This window comes from Balaenoptera borealis (genome assembly GCF_965194805.1).
Source record: "Balaenoptera borealis genome assembly, chromosome: 5".
NCBI classification, from domain to species: Eukaryota; Metazoa; Chordata; class Mammalia; order Artiodactyla; family Balaenopteridae; genus Balaenoptera; species Balaenoptera borealis.
In genome coordinates this window covers 124,036,615-124,053,655 of record NC_138862.1, presented here as the reverse complement: position 1 = coordinate 124,053,655, position 17,041 = coordinate 124,036,615, and the positions used below count along the sequence as shown (strand labels likewise).

The 17,041-nt window shown below is 40.3% G+C and overlaps 1 protein-coding gene across 2 annotated transcripts in view; it reads left to right on the top strand.

The window, feature by feature from the left end:
- Nucleotides 1–10,471: 10,471 nt before the first annotated feature.
- ATP1B3 (ATPase Na+/K+ transporting subunit beta 3) overlaps nt 10,472–17,041 on the top strand; it is a 41,826-nt gene continuing 35,256 nt past the window's right edge. The window contains exon 1 of one of the 2 annotated variants that reach the window (XM_082393786.1): nt 10,472–11,132. In XM_082393786.1, coding sequence (XP_082249912.1) covers nt 11,024–11,132 — 109 coding nt within the window. In that variant the 5' untranslated portion in view covers nt 10,472–11,023. The remainder of the gene's footprint in view (nt 11,133–17,041) is intronic. The other variant, XM_082393785.1, reaches the window with a different exon arrangement.

The window sequence follows — 17,041 nt, the reverse complement described above, 5'->3', positions numbered from 1 at the left end:
GGTTTACAAAAGTCCATTTTTGACTAGTTTTTTTAAAATAAAAAAAAAAAAACTGGATTTTTTTTTTTTTTTTTTTTTTATAATGAAATGGCTAGTAGTCATTGAGAACTCATTGTGTTCTTAGGGGGTTTTTTGTTTTTTTTAAATATTTTAATGAGATTCTTGTCTACTTACATTCTTTTTTTAAAAATTTATGTATGTATGTATGTATGGCTGTGTTGGGTCTTCGCTTCTGTGCGAGGGCTTTCTCTAGCTGCGGCAAGCGGGGGCCACTCTTCATCGCGGTGCGCAGGCCTCTCACTATCGCGGCCTCTCTTGTTGCGGAGCACAGGCTCCAGACGCGCAGGCTCAGTAGTTGTGGCTAACGGGCCCAGTTGCTCCGCGGCATGTGGGATCTTCCCAGACCAGGGCTCGAACCCGTGTGCCCTGCATTGGCAGGCAGATTCTCAACCACTGCGCCACCAGGGAAGCCCAACCCTGGATATTTTTGATGGTGAATTTCTGAGTTAAGGAAACAGCACAGTATAACAGAAAAAAGGTCTCACCGGGAGCTGAACACTCTCTGGTCACTTTATGTATCTCATTAACTTTCTGTGTAGACTAAATTTCTCAGTCTCTTTAGGCCTCAGTTTCCTCGTTTGTGAACAGATCAGCTGAACTTGAGGGTCCCTTCTCTAGAGATCGAGGAGTCTATGAGCAACATGCTTATCCTACTATAATATCAAGAACTATAATTTGAAACTACACATCCTCTACAGCTTTTAGTCCTTCATAACAATCAGGAATAAATTGTCTGGTATAGGATGAAAATATTCGAGAAGGATTCTCAGTTAGGGAATCAAATACCTCAAATTTGGGAGGAGCATTGAGTTTTATTAAAAAAAAAAAAAAAAAAAAAAAAAAGCCTAGGGCTAACTTTTGAGATTCAGGTACTTTCAAGCTTTGCTGAAAAACAGTGATTAAGTATAAGACATTGTTCTTAAGTCTACCTTGCCCTTGTATAAGGAAATTCTTCCTGGCCCCCCTTTGGTTAGAGTTTGTCATGAAAGAAATAAATAGAAAAATTGCAGGGTATATTACTTCAGTATATTACATGTACAAGGGGCCTGAATATTAAATAGATGGCTTCATGTGACATCTTTTTAGTTTCAAATTTGAGTTAAATTAGCAGGTTGCTTTGTAAGAGACATACCAAACAAAAGAAAACCAAGCAACCATACTCCAATAAAAATTAATTTAAAAAAAAGTAAACCAAAATTCTCTGGAGACTGATGGCTTAGCCCTTTCTATAATTGAAAATAGTTTTGTGTTTTTGACAGAGCTCTGTGGGGTTTAATTTTTTTTTAATTAAATTAAGTAGAAAAATCAATATAAAAGACTAAATGTATGGTGCCTAACAGGCTATAATTACAGTTCTGGCTTCACTTGCACTTTTTTAGTGAAAAAAGCATATATTAATTTGAATGATATGAAATTGCTATCTTCATAGGTCAAAATTTCATTTGTTTTCACATAATACCTTGTAACTCATTTATTAAGGTGTTAGTTCTCAGCCTGTTACTGAAGAACTTAAATCTTCCTTTAAGGAGGAAAAAAAAAAGGTTTGCAGTTAGGAATTGTGGGTCTCAGGGTTTGTAATGGGAGGAGCCAGTTACACTAAAGTGCTTTTTTCCCAACCACTTAAACTATCAAAGTAGAACAACATGTACATGGTTTAAAAAAAAATCAAACTACAAGATGAAATGAACTACAAATGAAAAGTACACGTATCCTCTCTCCTATCCCACTGGAAAAACATACATGATTTTCACTGAACTCCCTAGAGGTAATCACTTTAAATCCTTTCCAGCTTTATTTCATTTGGTCACTGCTATGGTCTGAATGTTTGTGCCCCCCCAAGTCCATAAATTGAAATCTTAACCCCTAAGATGATTGTATTAGGGGATGGGGCCCTTGGGAGGTGATTAGGTCGCGAGGGTGAAACCCTCATAAATGGGAGTAGTGCCCTTCCAAAAGAGGCTACAGAGAGATCCCTCCCCTCTCGGCCATGTGAGGGTACAGTTAGAAGTCTGCAACCTGGAAGAGGGCTCTCACATCACCATGTCAGCACACTGATCTTGGACTTCCAGCCTTCAGAACTGTGAGAAATAAATTTCTGTTGTTTATAAGCCACCTGGTCTATGGTATTTTGTTATAGCAGCCTGAATGGATTAAGGAAGTCAGTCACTCTCTCCTTAGCTCCAAATAATATGCTTATATACATTTTTTTTTTTTTTGGCCACTTTGCATGGCTTACAGGATCTTAGTTCCCTCCCCAACCTGGGACTGAACCGATGGCCTTGGCACTGAAAGCAGGGAATCCTAACCACTGGACCACCAGGGAATTCCTGATATACCTATCTTTTTATTTGTCAAATTTTAACACTATTAACTCTCTGCCAAGGAAGATGATAAATGAGCTATTTATGTACTATATCCCACTTTATCCTCCATTTCATGTTTTTTTAGCCATAGTATTATTTTATTATTAATAATATGTAGTATTATCCAGTTTTTGTTTGTGTTTTGGCTTCGTTGGATTTTTGTTGCTGCGCACAGGCTTTCTCTAGTTGTGGTGAGTGGGGACTACTCTTTGTTGTGGTACATGGACTTCTCATTGCAGTGGCTTCTCTTGTTGTGGAGCACAGGCTCTAGGCACGCAGGCTTCAGTAGTTGTGGCACGCGGGCTCAGTAGTTGTGGCTCGTGGGCTCTAGAGCGCAGGCTCAGCAGTTGCAGTGCATGGGCTTTGTTGCTCCACAGCATGTGGGATCTTTCCCTACCAGGGCTCAAACCCTTGTCCCCTGCATTGGCAGGCATATTGTTAACCACTGCACCACCAGGGAAGTCCTATTATTTAGTATTTACTTTATTTTTCCATTGGTTATAGTTACAACTTTAAAGAACATACTTAAACCTCCATTCCAGTTCCACCATCTTTAAACTCTTTAACTCTTAACATTTCTTACCTCCTTATTTATTATATAAAAAAAAAACACTTCTACACTTCCTTTCAACTTTTTTCCTTCAACTCTCTCCTCCATAAAGCCCTTGACTTCTGTCAACCCCACCATTACTTTTATATTGTCATAATTTACAACATTTACATTTTGCTCTGTGAATGATCATTAAGTTGACTCTGAAGTATGGAAAGTCAATAAGCTGCAATTTTACTATTTTGATTATGAAAATAGTATTCACTGTAGAACAAAATGCATCTGTTAGAAAAAGTAAATCTATACATAAAATAGATAATCAACAAGGACCTACTGTATAGCACAGGGAATTCTACTCAATATTCTGTAATAACCTATATGGGAAAAGAATCTGAAGAAGAATGAATATATGTATATGTAGAACTGAACCACTTTGCTGTACACCTGAAACTAACACAACATTGTAAATCAACTATACCCCAATATAAAATAAAAATTAAATTAAAAAAAATGAAAAAGTAAATCCATATCACTAGCCCTGTGCCAATAGAAGGGATGCTCCAGGGCTTCCCTGGTGGTGCAGTGGTTAAGAATCTGCCTGCCAGTGCAGGGGATATGGGTTGGAGCCCTGGTCTGGGAAGATCCCATATGCCACGGAGCAACTCGGTCTGAGGGCCACAGCTACTGAGCCTGCGCTCTGGAGCCTGCGAGCCACAACTACTGAGCCCGTGTGCCACAACTACTGAAGTCCGCGCGCTTAGAGCCTGTGCTCCGCAACCAGAGAAGCCATCGCAGTGAGAAGCCCGCGCACTGCAATGAAGAGTAGTCCCCTCTCGCTGCAACTAGAGAAAGCCCGCGTGCAGCAACGAAGACACAACACAGCCAAAAATTAAAAATAATTAATTAATTTATAAAAAATAAAGGATGCTCCAAACATTGAGATTATATAATTACATTTTCAAATGCTCCATGAGTTGCCACATTTTAGTTTGCTTTATATTTGGAACACAGTTTTCTGCTGGTTTTAATTGCCTTCCTTTTAACAAAAGAAGCACATGCCTTCATCATATGACTAAATTTGTTCAGGATCTTAATTCCAGTCTCCATGGCCATGGAATCTACTTTCTGCTTGAAGATATTCTTCTCCCTTTAAAATCAGTTGTTCTCTTAGCCTGCTGTACAGTTGTTATTTTAGACCTTCCCTTCATAGCACTCCTGGGTTAGGACCAGTGTTTCTTGCACCCCAGGTTTCTCTCTTTCTTGGATTCCTTTTCCTTTTTACTGGTCCATCTTTAACTGATGTTTTCAGAAAGGGTTTTTGAGAGGTAGACTTTCTGAGTTCTTACATGTCTGAACGTGTTTTCACTTTACCCTTAGAGCTGAGTGATAGCTTAGCTGGGTATGGAATTCTGATGCTCAGAACTCTGCAGGCAGTCCACCACTGTCTCTAGCACTGTTGTTGATGAGAAGACTGGTGCCAATCCGGTTTTTGTTCTGTTGTGCTGTTGTGGTTGACCTGTTGTTTGTTCTCTGGAAGCTTTTAAGAACTTCTCTTAGTATTTAATGTACTATAAAATCACAAGGTTAGGGTTAAGTATGGGTCTATTTTTATTTATTTTGCTTGGCACTCAGTAAGCTCTTTCAGTTTGAAGACTCCTATCTTTTCTCAACTCTAGGACATTTTTTTTCTGTATTTCTCTCACTATTTTCTCCCCCACATTTTCTTATCTCCTTCTGGAACTATTAGTTCACTATTGTCCCTCCTGGATTGAACCTAGATAGTTTTTGGACTTTTAAAAATACAGTATTTCTTTCCTTTTGTCTCTTTGCTTTACACTCTGGGAGATTCCATTGACCTTTTCTTTCAGCCCTTATGTTGATTTTTTAAATTATAGGAATTAATTATATTTTAAATTTCCAATAATTTTTTGTCTCATATATATACATGCATACATATATATTTATATACATATACTTGTCTTTGTCTTATGGATACAATAGCTTCTCAAATTTACCTCTGGTTACTAATTAGAATACAAAAAAATTATCTTATGTTCCCAGAATTATCTGTTTCCCATTAGTTCAGCTATTTTTTTTTTTAAATCGTTCTTTTGAAAACATTATATCTATACCTTCTTCCGGTTATTTTTCAACTAAGTGAACTTTTCTTGTGCATCAAGAAAATTTCCTATCCTTTGCCCCCAGTTTAAAAAAACATTCTATTCTGGAAAATTTCAAGGATATACAAAGTAAACAAAGTATAATGAACTTCATCCACCCATCACCCAGCTTCAATAAACATCAATATTCTGCCATTCTTGTTTCACTTACAACTTCACCTACTCCTGTAAAGTTTTATAACCAAATTATTAATTAAATACTCTTTCATATTGATTTGGTCTTTTGAATTTATTTTTCATTTAGTAAAAAATCCTGTTAGATCATATCATACACTTTTTCATAAAACACCTAACACAGTATTTATTATGACAGTATTAGAAATCACACCCAAAAAACCCCTACCATTTATAGAGCGCTTTCTGTGCCAGACACTGTGCTCATGCTTTATGAAAGCACGGGTTCATTTTATTCAAGATAATCAACAATGCAAGTGTCTGCCCTTTAACCTGCAAAGTATGTAGAGATGCTGTTTGTTAAAGGATTAGTAAAAGTATTCAATATTAAAATCAATGTGTGGAAAAGGACATTTTCTGTGAAGAGAATATATATTCATGACTGTGTTTCTCAGATACAATAAAATGCCAACACAATTATAGCTGTTGCTTGTGGGGAAGAAGGGACTATTTCTAAGGAAATCTTAATATCTGTTCTCTGAGGGACAATGGTCTTTCAGTGATTTAGTATCACAGTCCTAGTTATAACACCAAGTTATAAATAAGATACTGTTTTAAGAACTAAAATACTTTTTTCTGTATACACGATTCTAAAATTCAGGAATAGGAACTTCCCTAGTGGTCCAGTGGGTAAGACTCCGTGCTCCCAATGCAGGGGGTCCAGGTTCGATCTCTGGTCAGGGAACTAGATCCCGCATGCATGCTGCAACTAAAGATCCCACATGCCACAACAAAGATCCCACATGCTGCAATGAAGACCCGGCGCAGCCTAAATAAATAATAAAATAAATAAATAAATAACATTAAAAAATAAAATTTGGGAATAAACAAAGAGTTTTAGAAAATTAAGAGCCAAAATACCTTGTTTATGCCCACAGAAAGTAGAAAATGGATTCTGCTGATTGGAGAGCATACTCAGCCAGTGGCCTACAACCATTTCTCTCTCATTCTGCCTCATTCAGCTTTGTGAAGTTTTCCCAGAACTGTGCCGTCATTCACTGTGGAAGCAGTATTGGGTGGTGGAGGAGAGATGGGCACTGAAACACTGTGCTGCTGTTTGATACCTTTTCGATGATGGGTAAGTCACTTAATTTCTCTAAACCTCAGTTTCCTCATTTACAAAATTAGGGAACTAATACCTTCTTCTTAGGGTATTTGTGAAGATTAAGAAATAAATCACACTAAGCAAGTGGTCCAGGGCCTAGGACTTGGTATGTATAAATGATCATTGTTATTATTGCTGTGGGATTCATAGGTATCCTCTACAGTAGGGAAGCCAGATTTAGCAAATCAGAAAACAAGGCATCCGGTTAAATTTGATTTTCAGATAGACAAGAATCATTTTTTTTAATGTAAGTATGTCTCAAATATTACATGGAATATACTTATACATATCACCTATCTGAAATTCAAATTTAAGTGGGCATCCTGTATTTTATCTGGCAAAATAACTTCTCTTTTAAAAGGGAGACTTGGGTATGGTAAAGTAAATCTACAGGGAATAAAGCTGTGATTAAATTTGATATTTCATCTGCTCATACTTGGTAGGCCAATATCCCCCAAAACACTTAGTATTTTCTCTTGCAAGTAATACTCAAGTATCATGTATCAGAGAAACAAATAGTTCCTGTATTTTGGATTAGGAATCAGACTCCCTGACTTCAGGCTACACTACAAAGCTACAGTAATCAAGACAATATGGTACTGGCACAAAAGCAGAAACATAGATCAATGGAACAAGATAGAAAGCCCAGAGATAAACCCACGCACCTATGGTCAACTAATCTATGACAAAGGAGGCAAGGGTTTACAATGGAGAAAAGACAGTCTCTTCAATAAGTGGTGCTGGGAAAACTGGACAGCTACATGTAAAAGAATGAAATCAGAGCACTCCCTAACACCATGCACAAAAATAAACTCAAAATGGATTAGAGGCCTAAATGTAATACCAGACACTATAAAACTCTTAGAGGAAAACATAGGAAGAACACTCTTTGACATAAATCACAGTAAGATCTTTTGTGATCCACCTCTTAGAGTAATGGAAATAAAAACAAAAATAAACAAATGGGACCTAATGAAACTTAAAAGCTTTTGCACAGCAAAGGAAACCATAAACAAGACGAAAAGACAACCCTCAGAATGGGAGAAAATATTTGCAAATGAATCAACGGACAAAGGATTAATCTCCAAAATATATAAACAGCTCATACAGTTCAATATTAAAAAAAAACCAACCCAGTCCAAAAATGGGCAGAAGACCTAAATAGACATTTCTCCAAAGAAGACATACAGATGGCCAAGAAGCACATGAAAAGCTGCTCAACATCACTAATTATTATAGAAATGCAAATCAAACCTACAATGAGGTATCACCTCACACCAGTTAGAAAGGGCATCATCAGATAATCTACAAACAACAAATGCTGGAGAGGGTGTGGAGAAAAGGGAACCCTCTTGCACTGTTGGTGGGAATGTAAATTGATACAGCCACTATGGAGAACAGTACGGAGGTTCCTTAAAAAACTAAAAATAGAACTACCACATGACCCAGCAATCCCACTACTGGGCATATACCCAGAGAAAACCATAATTCAAAAAGACACATGCATCCCAATATTCATTGCAGCACTATTTACAATAGCCAGGTCATGGAAGCAACCTAAATGCCCACTGACAGATAAATGGATAAAGAAGATGTGGTCCATACATACAATGGAATATTACTCAGCCATAGAAAGGAACGAAATTGGGTCATTTGTAGAGATGTGGATGGATCTAGAGACTGTCATACAGAGTGAAGTAAGTCAGAAAGAGAAAAACAAATATCGTATATTAACACATATATGTGGAACCTAGAAAAATGGTACAGATGAACCTCTTTGCAGGGCAGAAATTGAGACACAGATGTAGAGAACAAATGTATGGACACCAGTGGGGGAAAGCGGCGGGGGGGTGGAGGTGGTGGTGTGATGAATTGGGCAATTGGGATTGACATGTATACACTCATGTGTATAAAATTGATGACTAATAAGGACCTGCTGTATAAAAAAATAAATTAAATAAAATTCAAAAATTAAAAAATAAAATTAAAAGGGAGACTTGGGTATGGTAAAGTAAATCTACAGGGAATAAAGTGCTGATTAAATTTGATATTTCATCTGTTCATACTTGGTAGGTCAATATCCCCCAAAACACTTAGTATCTTCTCTTGCAAGTAATGCTCAAGTATCATGTATCACAGAAACAAATAGTTCCTGTATTTTGGATTAGGATGTAAACTTTTCCCCAAACTGAAATCTGTTGGATCAGGTATTATACTAAACTAAGCATGAGTTTTGAAAATACTTACTGAATTATATTTGTATTTAAATACTTAATTGGAAAACCACAAAGCACTACATATGAAAAGCATATTAATGACCACAAACGTCTGACAGCATTCAGTATCTTTGAAACACTATTTCATAATGTTCTTGTTTACCATGTTTTCGTTGTATGTGCCAGGTAATTATTTCTTGAAGTGTGCTTATTGTGTTATTGTGTGTTATTAACTCACACACAAAATAAATAAAGCAGAGGGTTTTTTGTGTTTTTTTTTGCTGCGTTGGGTCTCCGTTGCTGCTCTAGTTGCGGCGAGCGGGGGCTACTCCTCGTTGCGGTGCATGGGCTTCTCATTGAGGTGGCTTCCCTTGTTGCGGTGCGTGGGCTCAGTAGTTGTGGCACGTGGGCTCCAGCGCGCAGCCTCAGTAGTTGTGGCACACGGGCCCAGTTGCTCCGCAGCATGTGGGATCTTCCCGGACCAGGGCTCGAACCCGTGTTCCCTGCATTGGCAGGCAGATTCTTAACCACTGCACCACCAGGGAAGTCCAAGCAGTTTTATATTTTATTCCAAACAGACTCTGTATCTTCCCTCTTACCCAAACTAGAAAGCCTGTTATCAGCTCTACCAATATAAAAAATTGCTAAAAATTGGTAAAATATTGAACAGCTAAAAGCTGTCCTCTAATTGTGGTTAGATTTTTAATGAGACAAAAATAGTTAACTACTTCCATTCCTCAGTTCCCTTTCGACCTTATTTATGAACTAAAGAAATGCATTCTAGTCTGCTTGCACGATGTTTTGCTATTTGTAATACTATTTTCATGCCAAATTTTACAAAATGCTTCTACAAATCTTTTGCTGTCATTGGCTCAACAAAGTAACTGGATTTGGTTATCATTCCCAAGGTCATAATTTTAAATTTAGCTTTCGTAAGCGCAGGGGGAAAAATCATTTTATAATAATATATTCTATTCCTTTTCCATTTGTGAAAGACATAATTCATAATTCCTTGCTTTGATAAACAAAGTGAGGAAACAAAAGCAACGCCAGAATTTCGTTATCCATTTACTGCTTTAAAGCATTTGCAGGCTGTTTAAACTGTCGGATGGATCACAACGCATCATTCCAAACGGTAAGATGTGTGCTACATTTCTTCATTCATAATTTTTTATTTGCTAATAAAACATAGGCAGTGCTCCATTTCTTTTTTCCAAAAAAAGAAAAAAGAAAAGAAAGCACCTCCTGCCCAAACTCCTCATTTCATGCTGTCCCAACAGTCTCAAAGCACTGTACTCTTCAGCTCCATCTCGTGTAGGAAAACATCGACTGCACCCTCAGCTCTGACCAAGGGGAGCAACCAATACAGTGGAAAAGATGAAAAGCCGCGAACAGTATTTAGGCATCAACACTAAACGAAGAATTGATTTCCTGTAAAGAGTCTGAGTGTTTGAGAAAAAGCAGGTCTTGCGGTTGACAGGAAACTCAGGAAAGCATGTGTATTGATTTCATTGATAAATTCAATTAAATCTGGGGAAAACTATACTGCATTTACTTAATACTGGCATGTTTAGGATGAAATTCTCATTGACCCGAGATTCTCAGTTGACTCCTTCAAAAGAGCGAAGTCAGGGCATTCTCTGAGCAGAAGTATGTAATACACCGTGCACCCTCACGAGATACTACAGCAGATTATCTTTTAGTCACGTCATAGAGCACAGAGGAGAACGCCTGGAAACGGTTTGGGGAGAGGGTGGTGAAGTCCCCTCCTCCGTGGACTGGAGTCGTTTCCGCTCTCTGCTAGTCTCGCGCCGCCGCAGGCTAGGAAGCGAGGGGACTCCGGATCCCGGTTGCCCGCAGCATCTCCCCAGAGTTCTCCTGAAAAACCAGCGGGTTAGGGATGCTCATCTTTTGCTTGTCATTATAGATCTGCTTCTTATTAAGCCCTCATGATTTTTTAAGTTGCTATGCGTAGTTTTTGCTTCTTCTGGCCGGGCAGAGGGAGCCCCGAGTGTCCCGGAGCCAAGCCGGGTACCACGGAGCGGGGCCGTGGCCGTGGGCGGGGCGTCTTCACAGCGTCCGGCTGCGCCCCGCCGCCGGCGGGAGGCGGTAGCGGCGGCGGCGGGGCCTGAACGGCGCGGGGATTGGCTGCGGAGGGCGGAGACGTCAGGCTCCCGCGGCCGGAGCGGCGGCCCGGCTCGGCGCGGCGCAGCGCAGTCGGGTCGAGCGCTCACCACAGAGAGGAGGTTTCCTAGGCCGTCCCGCCTTCTGCCGCCGTCGCCGGGCTGCGCCGCTCGAGCCCGGACGCGCCTCTGCGCTCCTCGCCGCTTCCACCCCCGCGGCCGCCGCTCCCCCTCGACGTCCGCACACACACCATGACGAAGAAAGAGAAGAAGTCCTTCAACCAGAGCCTGGCCGAGTGGAAGCTCTTCATCTACAACCCGACCACCGGAGAGTTCCTGGGGCGCACCGCCAAGAGCTGGGGTGAGCGGGCGGCGGTTGGGCGCCGGAGCCGGCCGCAGTCCGGGGGGCGCCGGGCGGGGTCGGGTGGGAAGGGAAGGCGGGAGGCGGCTCCCCGCGCGGGGGCCCCGGGAGCCGCCGCTGCCTCCGCCCGCAGCGGTTTTCGCCGCGGCCGCCAGACTCGAACGCGGCCCCATTCATTTCTCGCGGAGTCGGCGGGCGGGTGAGCGAGGCTGCGGGGCCCGCTGGCAGCAGCCGCCGGGCCGCGCCGGTTCCTTCCTCCCTGCCGGGAGCGGGGCGCACGTGCTGCCCGGGCCTGCGGCGCCGGAAGCCGGTAACCCCTGTCCCAAACCCCGAGCGCGTGGGGGCCGAGCGCCCGGCCTCCTTTGTACGGAGCGCGCCGGCCCGGGGAGGCCCTGGCGGAGGCGGCCAGCGGCGCCGAGCTGTTTGGGGAAGCCCGACCTTGCCCCACGCCCGGGGAGAGGAAATTTCCACTCCCGCCGCTATCTTGTGACTCGTCCACGCTGCCACCCCAGCGGGTCGGAAGGGTGTGAGTGTTAAGTGTGTGGTCTGCACGCATGTTTTAAGCACACAAGTACGCGGTACACGAAAGTGCGCTTGAGTTTGGACAGTGAAAAGACCCTTTAAAAGGTTGCTTTCTCCCTAATTCCTTTTTAATGACACAGGTTTTCTTACCAACATGCTTCATTGGGGGAAAGTAAATCCGGTCTGAATGGCAGTTTTTTTCCTGTGCCTTCAAAACGTGTGATGATTGAATTTGCTAGCAGTTTTCCTCTGCATGGGTTCTTTGTTTTAAAAGAAATATTTAAACCATCCGCCAGTGTGGTGCTGCTTTAGAGTGACTTTTTTTTTTGGAAAAATTATGTTACTGTCTGAATAAGGACTAGTGCTCTTCCTCCTCCCCCCTTTACACTTAAGTAAACTACTTTTTCTTTCCTTTTGAAAGATATTTTGTTAGTTGGTCATGACAGACCTTTTTTTCTGAGTGAGAATATTTCTAGAGTTGAGAACTATTTGGGCACGACATTGTCAAGAGAAGCACGAAGAGAGTAAATTTGCTCTGACTTAGAAAATAGACTGGCTGCTGCTTGAAATCGGCTCCTCCAGAGTGGAAAGGCGGCTTAAAGTCCTATCACAAGCGGAAAGGGACCTTGGAGGTTTTTTAGCCCAAACCCTGCTTTAGAGACGAGCAAAATGAGCCCCAGAGAGGCTGCGATTTTGCTTTGTGTAAAATTACATATTCCAAAGAGCCAAGAAAAGAACCAGTTGTCCTTTAATCCTAGTCCAGCGGTGGTATTATTTTACAGATGCCTTGCCTAACTGCATGGTAATCACTCACGATTTTTATTCGAATGGCTGTCTGTGGGGAGCCCACTAATGTGATGAGGAAATAGATCTTGCATCTGGAATTAAATGGGGGAAAAAACTGTAAACAGTTATTATTGTTTCTAGAGTGTACTAACTTTCTGCTGAAGGAATTTTTGAGTGGTGGAGAGGGGTTAATTTGTGTAGACTACCTTTCTCAGTGCCTTCTCATTTCCAGTAATAAGTATCTGCACTTTGTGTTAGAATGACATTTCTTAGTGCACGTTGTGCTCTAAAATTATATGCTTTTGGTGTAGAGATTTTATTTGGTACGTGCATTTAAATAGATGACACGCACAAATTATCAGAGTATGCGGCATCACGTAAGGGCAGTGGGAGTAGTAGAGGTAAAGTTGGGATTAGTTTTGGAAGGATTAAGGCAAGACCTTTTTTTCAAAATCGAAAATATCAACAAATAGTAAATTTCTGGGTTTATTGTAACAATAGTAAGCCAGCGGAGAATGGCATAAATAGGTGAAAACTATCCATAATCCTATCCCAATATAAGGGCACTCACTCCAAGGAAATGTGGAGGAGTGGTGCCTGGAGGCTGAAATCCATACTCAGCTCACTGGGCTGTGTAGCCCAGAGCATGGGGTCTGCCTGGAGAAAGCATATCTTCTTGTAGTTCTCAGAAAGGCAGTGTATGAGCGAGCTGCCTGATCTCATCACCCCAGAGATTTCCACCATTCATATTTCGGTATATGTCTGGGCAGACTTAAAAAATGTGTATAATGTTGTTATTAATTTATTTTAACAAAAAGAGATCATACCGTAAGTGTTGCTTTATAATCTTTTGAGTATATTGTGGGCATCTTCCCATGATAATAAATAAAGACCTATATCACCACTTTTAATAGCTGGCTAGTGTTCCATTGTATAGTTAGACGTACTGGGATTTTTTTGTTTTTTTAAGTTTACTAATGTGTACCATATGTATACATGGGAGATACCCAGGGTAATAGGAGTAACTCCTGATTTTTTTTTTTAACCAGTGCATTATTGTATGTATTGGTCCCTCCTCCTCCCATTCCCTTCATCCTTGTACATTTTTGCAAATTTATCTCCTTGAGATATGTTTCTACTGGTGGAATTTCTGGGTTGTGGATAATATATGTACCTTTTATATTCTGAAAGCATGTTATAGGCTTTTTTTTTAAACCTCATTTGTGCAAATTTTTTCTTTTAGTCGCTTTTGAAATTAATGGCGGGGGGGGGGGAATTATTACATTTTTTTTTGACCTAGGTAAATTTGCTGGGCTGCTGGCATATAGAGAAAACCTTTCTCTACCTCAGGGATTCTATAAAGACATTCATTTAAGATGTTTCCTGATTTTATTTTTTACATTCAAGTCTTTAGTATATTTGTCTCATGTAATCTGAGGTTCCTCTCCAAGTGCGTTACATATATTAAAAACACATGTTTAAAAAGCAATTTTGCAGTTTACCTTGGGGTTAAAGTGAAAATACATGTTTCATCTCATTACCTTATTTAAAACAGCTATGTGAAGAATTTGATTAGCTTCTTGTATATTTGGCTAATACGTTACACTTGGTTACGGCAGTTTCAAAATGCTTATATACGTGTACTTACCTCATTCCATTTTCACAACTTTCTAATGCACACCATGTAGGTGATCAAAGTGTTCCTAAGAGCTGTTTTCTCAAGCTGGACAGTAAGGATGCATCAGGAATGAGTAGTTGCCTTTTATGAAAACACGGGACAAAGAAAATTTAGCACCTTGTGGCTGTGTTGCATATATTAAACCTAAATGCATTACGTACAATTAGAGTAAAAGGCAGCTCAAAGATCATCTAGTGTTATTTAATTGTAAACAGTGGACCATGTGTTGCAGTTAACATTTTTAAAAATAATGAAATAGAATAGAAAAATTATCAAAGTTTATTCTGCCTGATAAGTTTATTCTAAGGGAAAATGTCATTCTGTGAAACTTTTTGTATTTTGGACATTCAGATACCCTGATGTAAAATGTATTTCTTACTGTGGCTCACAATCAAGAAAAGCTTGAAAGCCACTAATCTAGCCCTGTGCCCTCATTTTCATACGTGAGAAAATTGAACCCACAGATCTGATCTGTCAGAATTCACTTACTCAGCTAGTGATAGAATCCTTGGCCTCAGACTGTCCAAGGGCAGAGCTTTTTTTTTTTTTTTAAACATGATGTGATGTCATTTAATGACATCTGCTTGTGGGCTTCTTTGGAGTTCATTATCTTAAGATTATCTGTCAATACATGCTTTATTTTAACATTGACCTAAAACTCAAGTTACTGATTCCAAGCAGGGTCAGGATTCTGGACCAAAACTACTAATATCTACATTTTGTTCATGTGCTTCTCTTTTATTATAGGTCCATGAAGTGCTATTTTTTCAGTCACCTGCTCCCATTCTGGGTCATGCCTCAGTAAATGCTCTGCTTTGGAGATCAGGCTCCATCCCATCTTGGGTGTCTGACTGTAGGGGAGAAGGCAAGTGTGTTTATTTTCCCAGTTTTGTAAGGTATTCTTTGTCCTGTGGAGTGACATATTAAAGAAACTTTACAAAACTTTGCACTGTTGGGAAAGTAACAGGACTTGCCTTACCCTGTGTGCAGGCTGTAAATGAAGGGCAGTGGTGGGTGTGGCAGCGGCAGCAGCTGAGGCTAATCGAGCTTTCCCCCGGCAGGAGGCAGCACTTCTGGACCGCTAGTGGAAGGGAGGGAGGGGGCAAGTGTGTGTGTGATGTTCCAGATCCCTTTGTGATTACTGTAGTATGTGCTTTACTGTGTTAAAGAGCAGCCTCCCCTCACCCCCGGAGTAATTCCACTTCTTTGAAATTGACTTTTGAATTTATATGTTTAGAATTAATTTAGTTGTACTAAAAGAAGTTAAAAAACCCTCCTGTCCTTAGTAACAACTTTACTGTGATTTATCATCGCATTTGCTTAAGGACCGTTTAACGCTTTTATGTTCCAAACACTTTTATTGAAATATGCCAAGAGTACATGGGCAGCACACGTGTATGAGCAGGAAAAAAAAATCACATGTACAATAATTTTAAAAAGTGAAGGTTAGTCTTAGGAGATATCAGTTCCCCTTCCCCTCCCTCTTTCGACTTCCAGCATTTCCATTATGGTTAAGCCTCTACTAACCTAGCATTTTAAAAAAAGGAATTGTGTAATAGGAGAAAAAAAAAATTAACTTTGGAAGATAAATTTATTATATTCTAATTATGCATTGATTACATTGATTTTGAAGTAAAACCTGTCATCTTTAATCATATAGAGTAACCACTGTTAACATTTTCCTATGTATAAAGTTTTTTCAAATGTATAAATAAAATTTGAAAATACACAGTTAGATACCTAGTTTTATCACTTAACGTTTAAGGGGAATGTTTTTTATTCCTCTGCCACTTTCTGTGGAGGTATCCCTGGCCCTCTCCATCACCTCTGTGGGGACTGTCCACACTTCCTGCTAGAACTTACATGTTCTGGTGGCTTTAGTTATTATCTCCATTTGAGACTCCCAAATCTGCATTTCTAGTCCCTAAGGCTTTTTTGCATTCTTATTACCAAATGCCTGTCAGAAATCTTCAGTTGGATGTTTCATGGGCACCTCTTCGTGTAACTCTGTTGCCCTCGGGGCTCCTTAGCATGACGTGCAGACTCTTTGCAGTCTGGTTGGCACACTTCTCTCCTGTCATCTCTGCTCTTCCACATAGTTCTCTCCCACCGCTTTTGGGCCTGTTTCCTAGCTTCTGAGCCTCTCCTTCCTTCAGCTTGGCCTGGCTACTCAGATGTCAGCTGTGATGGCCTGATCTCTGGTAAACATTTTCGAACCATTCTTTGCCTTGATACTGGGTCAAGTGCTCCAGTGTATTCTGTGACACCTTTTTCTAGTATAGTATTTATGACTTCAACAGTATTGTTGTTGCCCGCTTATTAGACATAAGCTTCTTATTCACATCTTACCTGTCTTGAATTCCCTAACACCTAGCCTGTTGCCCGGCACGTAGTGGGAATGTAATAAAAATTGGTTGAACGAATGAACAGTATTATGAGATGTTCCCAGTCTAGTTAAATGTAATTAGTCTTCTGCAACATTGTTTTTAATGTCTTTGATGGTTTTGGTGTATCATAGCATAATGGTTCACCAAGTGTTTGGGCATTTTCCTTTTTTTTTTTTTTTCCTTTTTGCTACAGCACTGATGGTTTTCATAGTTCAGTGTTGAGAAAAAGCTTCCACTTAACTTTCTCAGGGGAGACTCAGCTGAGTTTGACATGCCTGGGTCGTGCATCTGATTAGGATAACAGAACCAGGGTAATTATCCAGGCCTCCTGTGTCCTGCTTTATTGCTCTATTCCGCTTCTTATATGGCTCTTACGAGAACTTCATAAAGATTTTTTTTTTTCTTTTTAAACTTACCTGCTCTCAGATTTAATGGGGGTTTATTTAATAGTGTCATCCTCTCCCTACAGGGTGCTATTTAACTAAAAATATTTTTAGAAAGAATTCCCTAACTTAACAACCTCCCCATATCTGTTT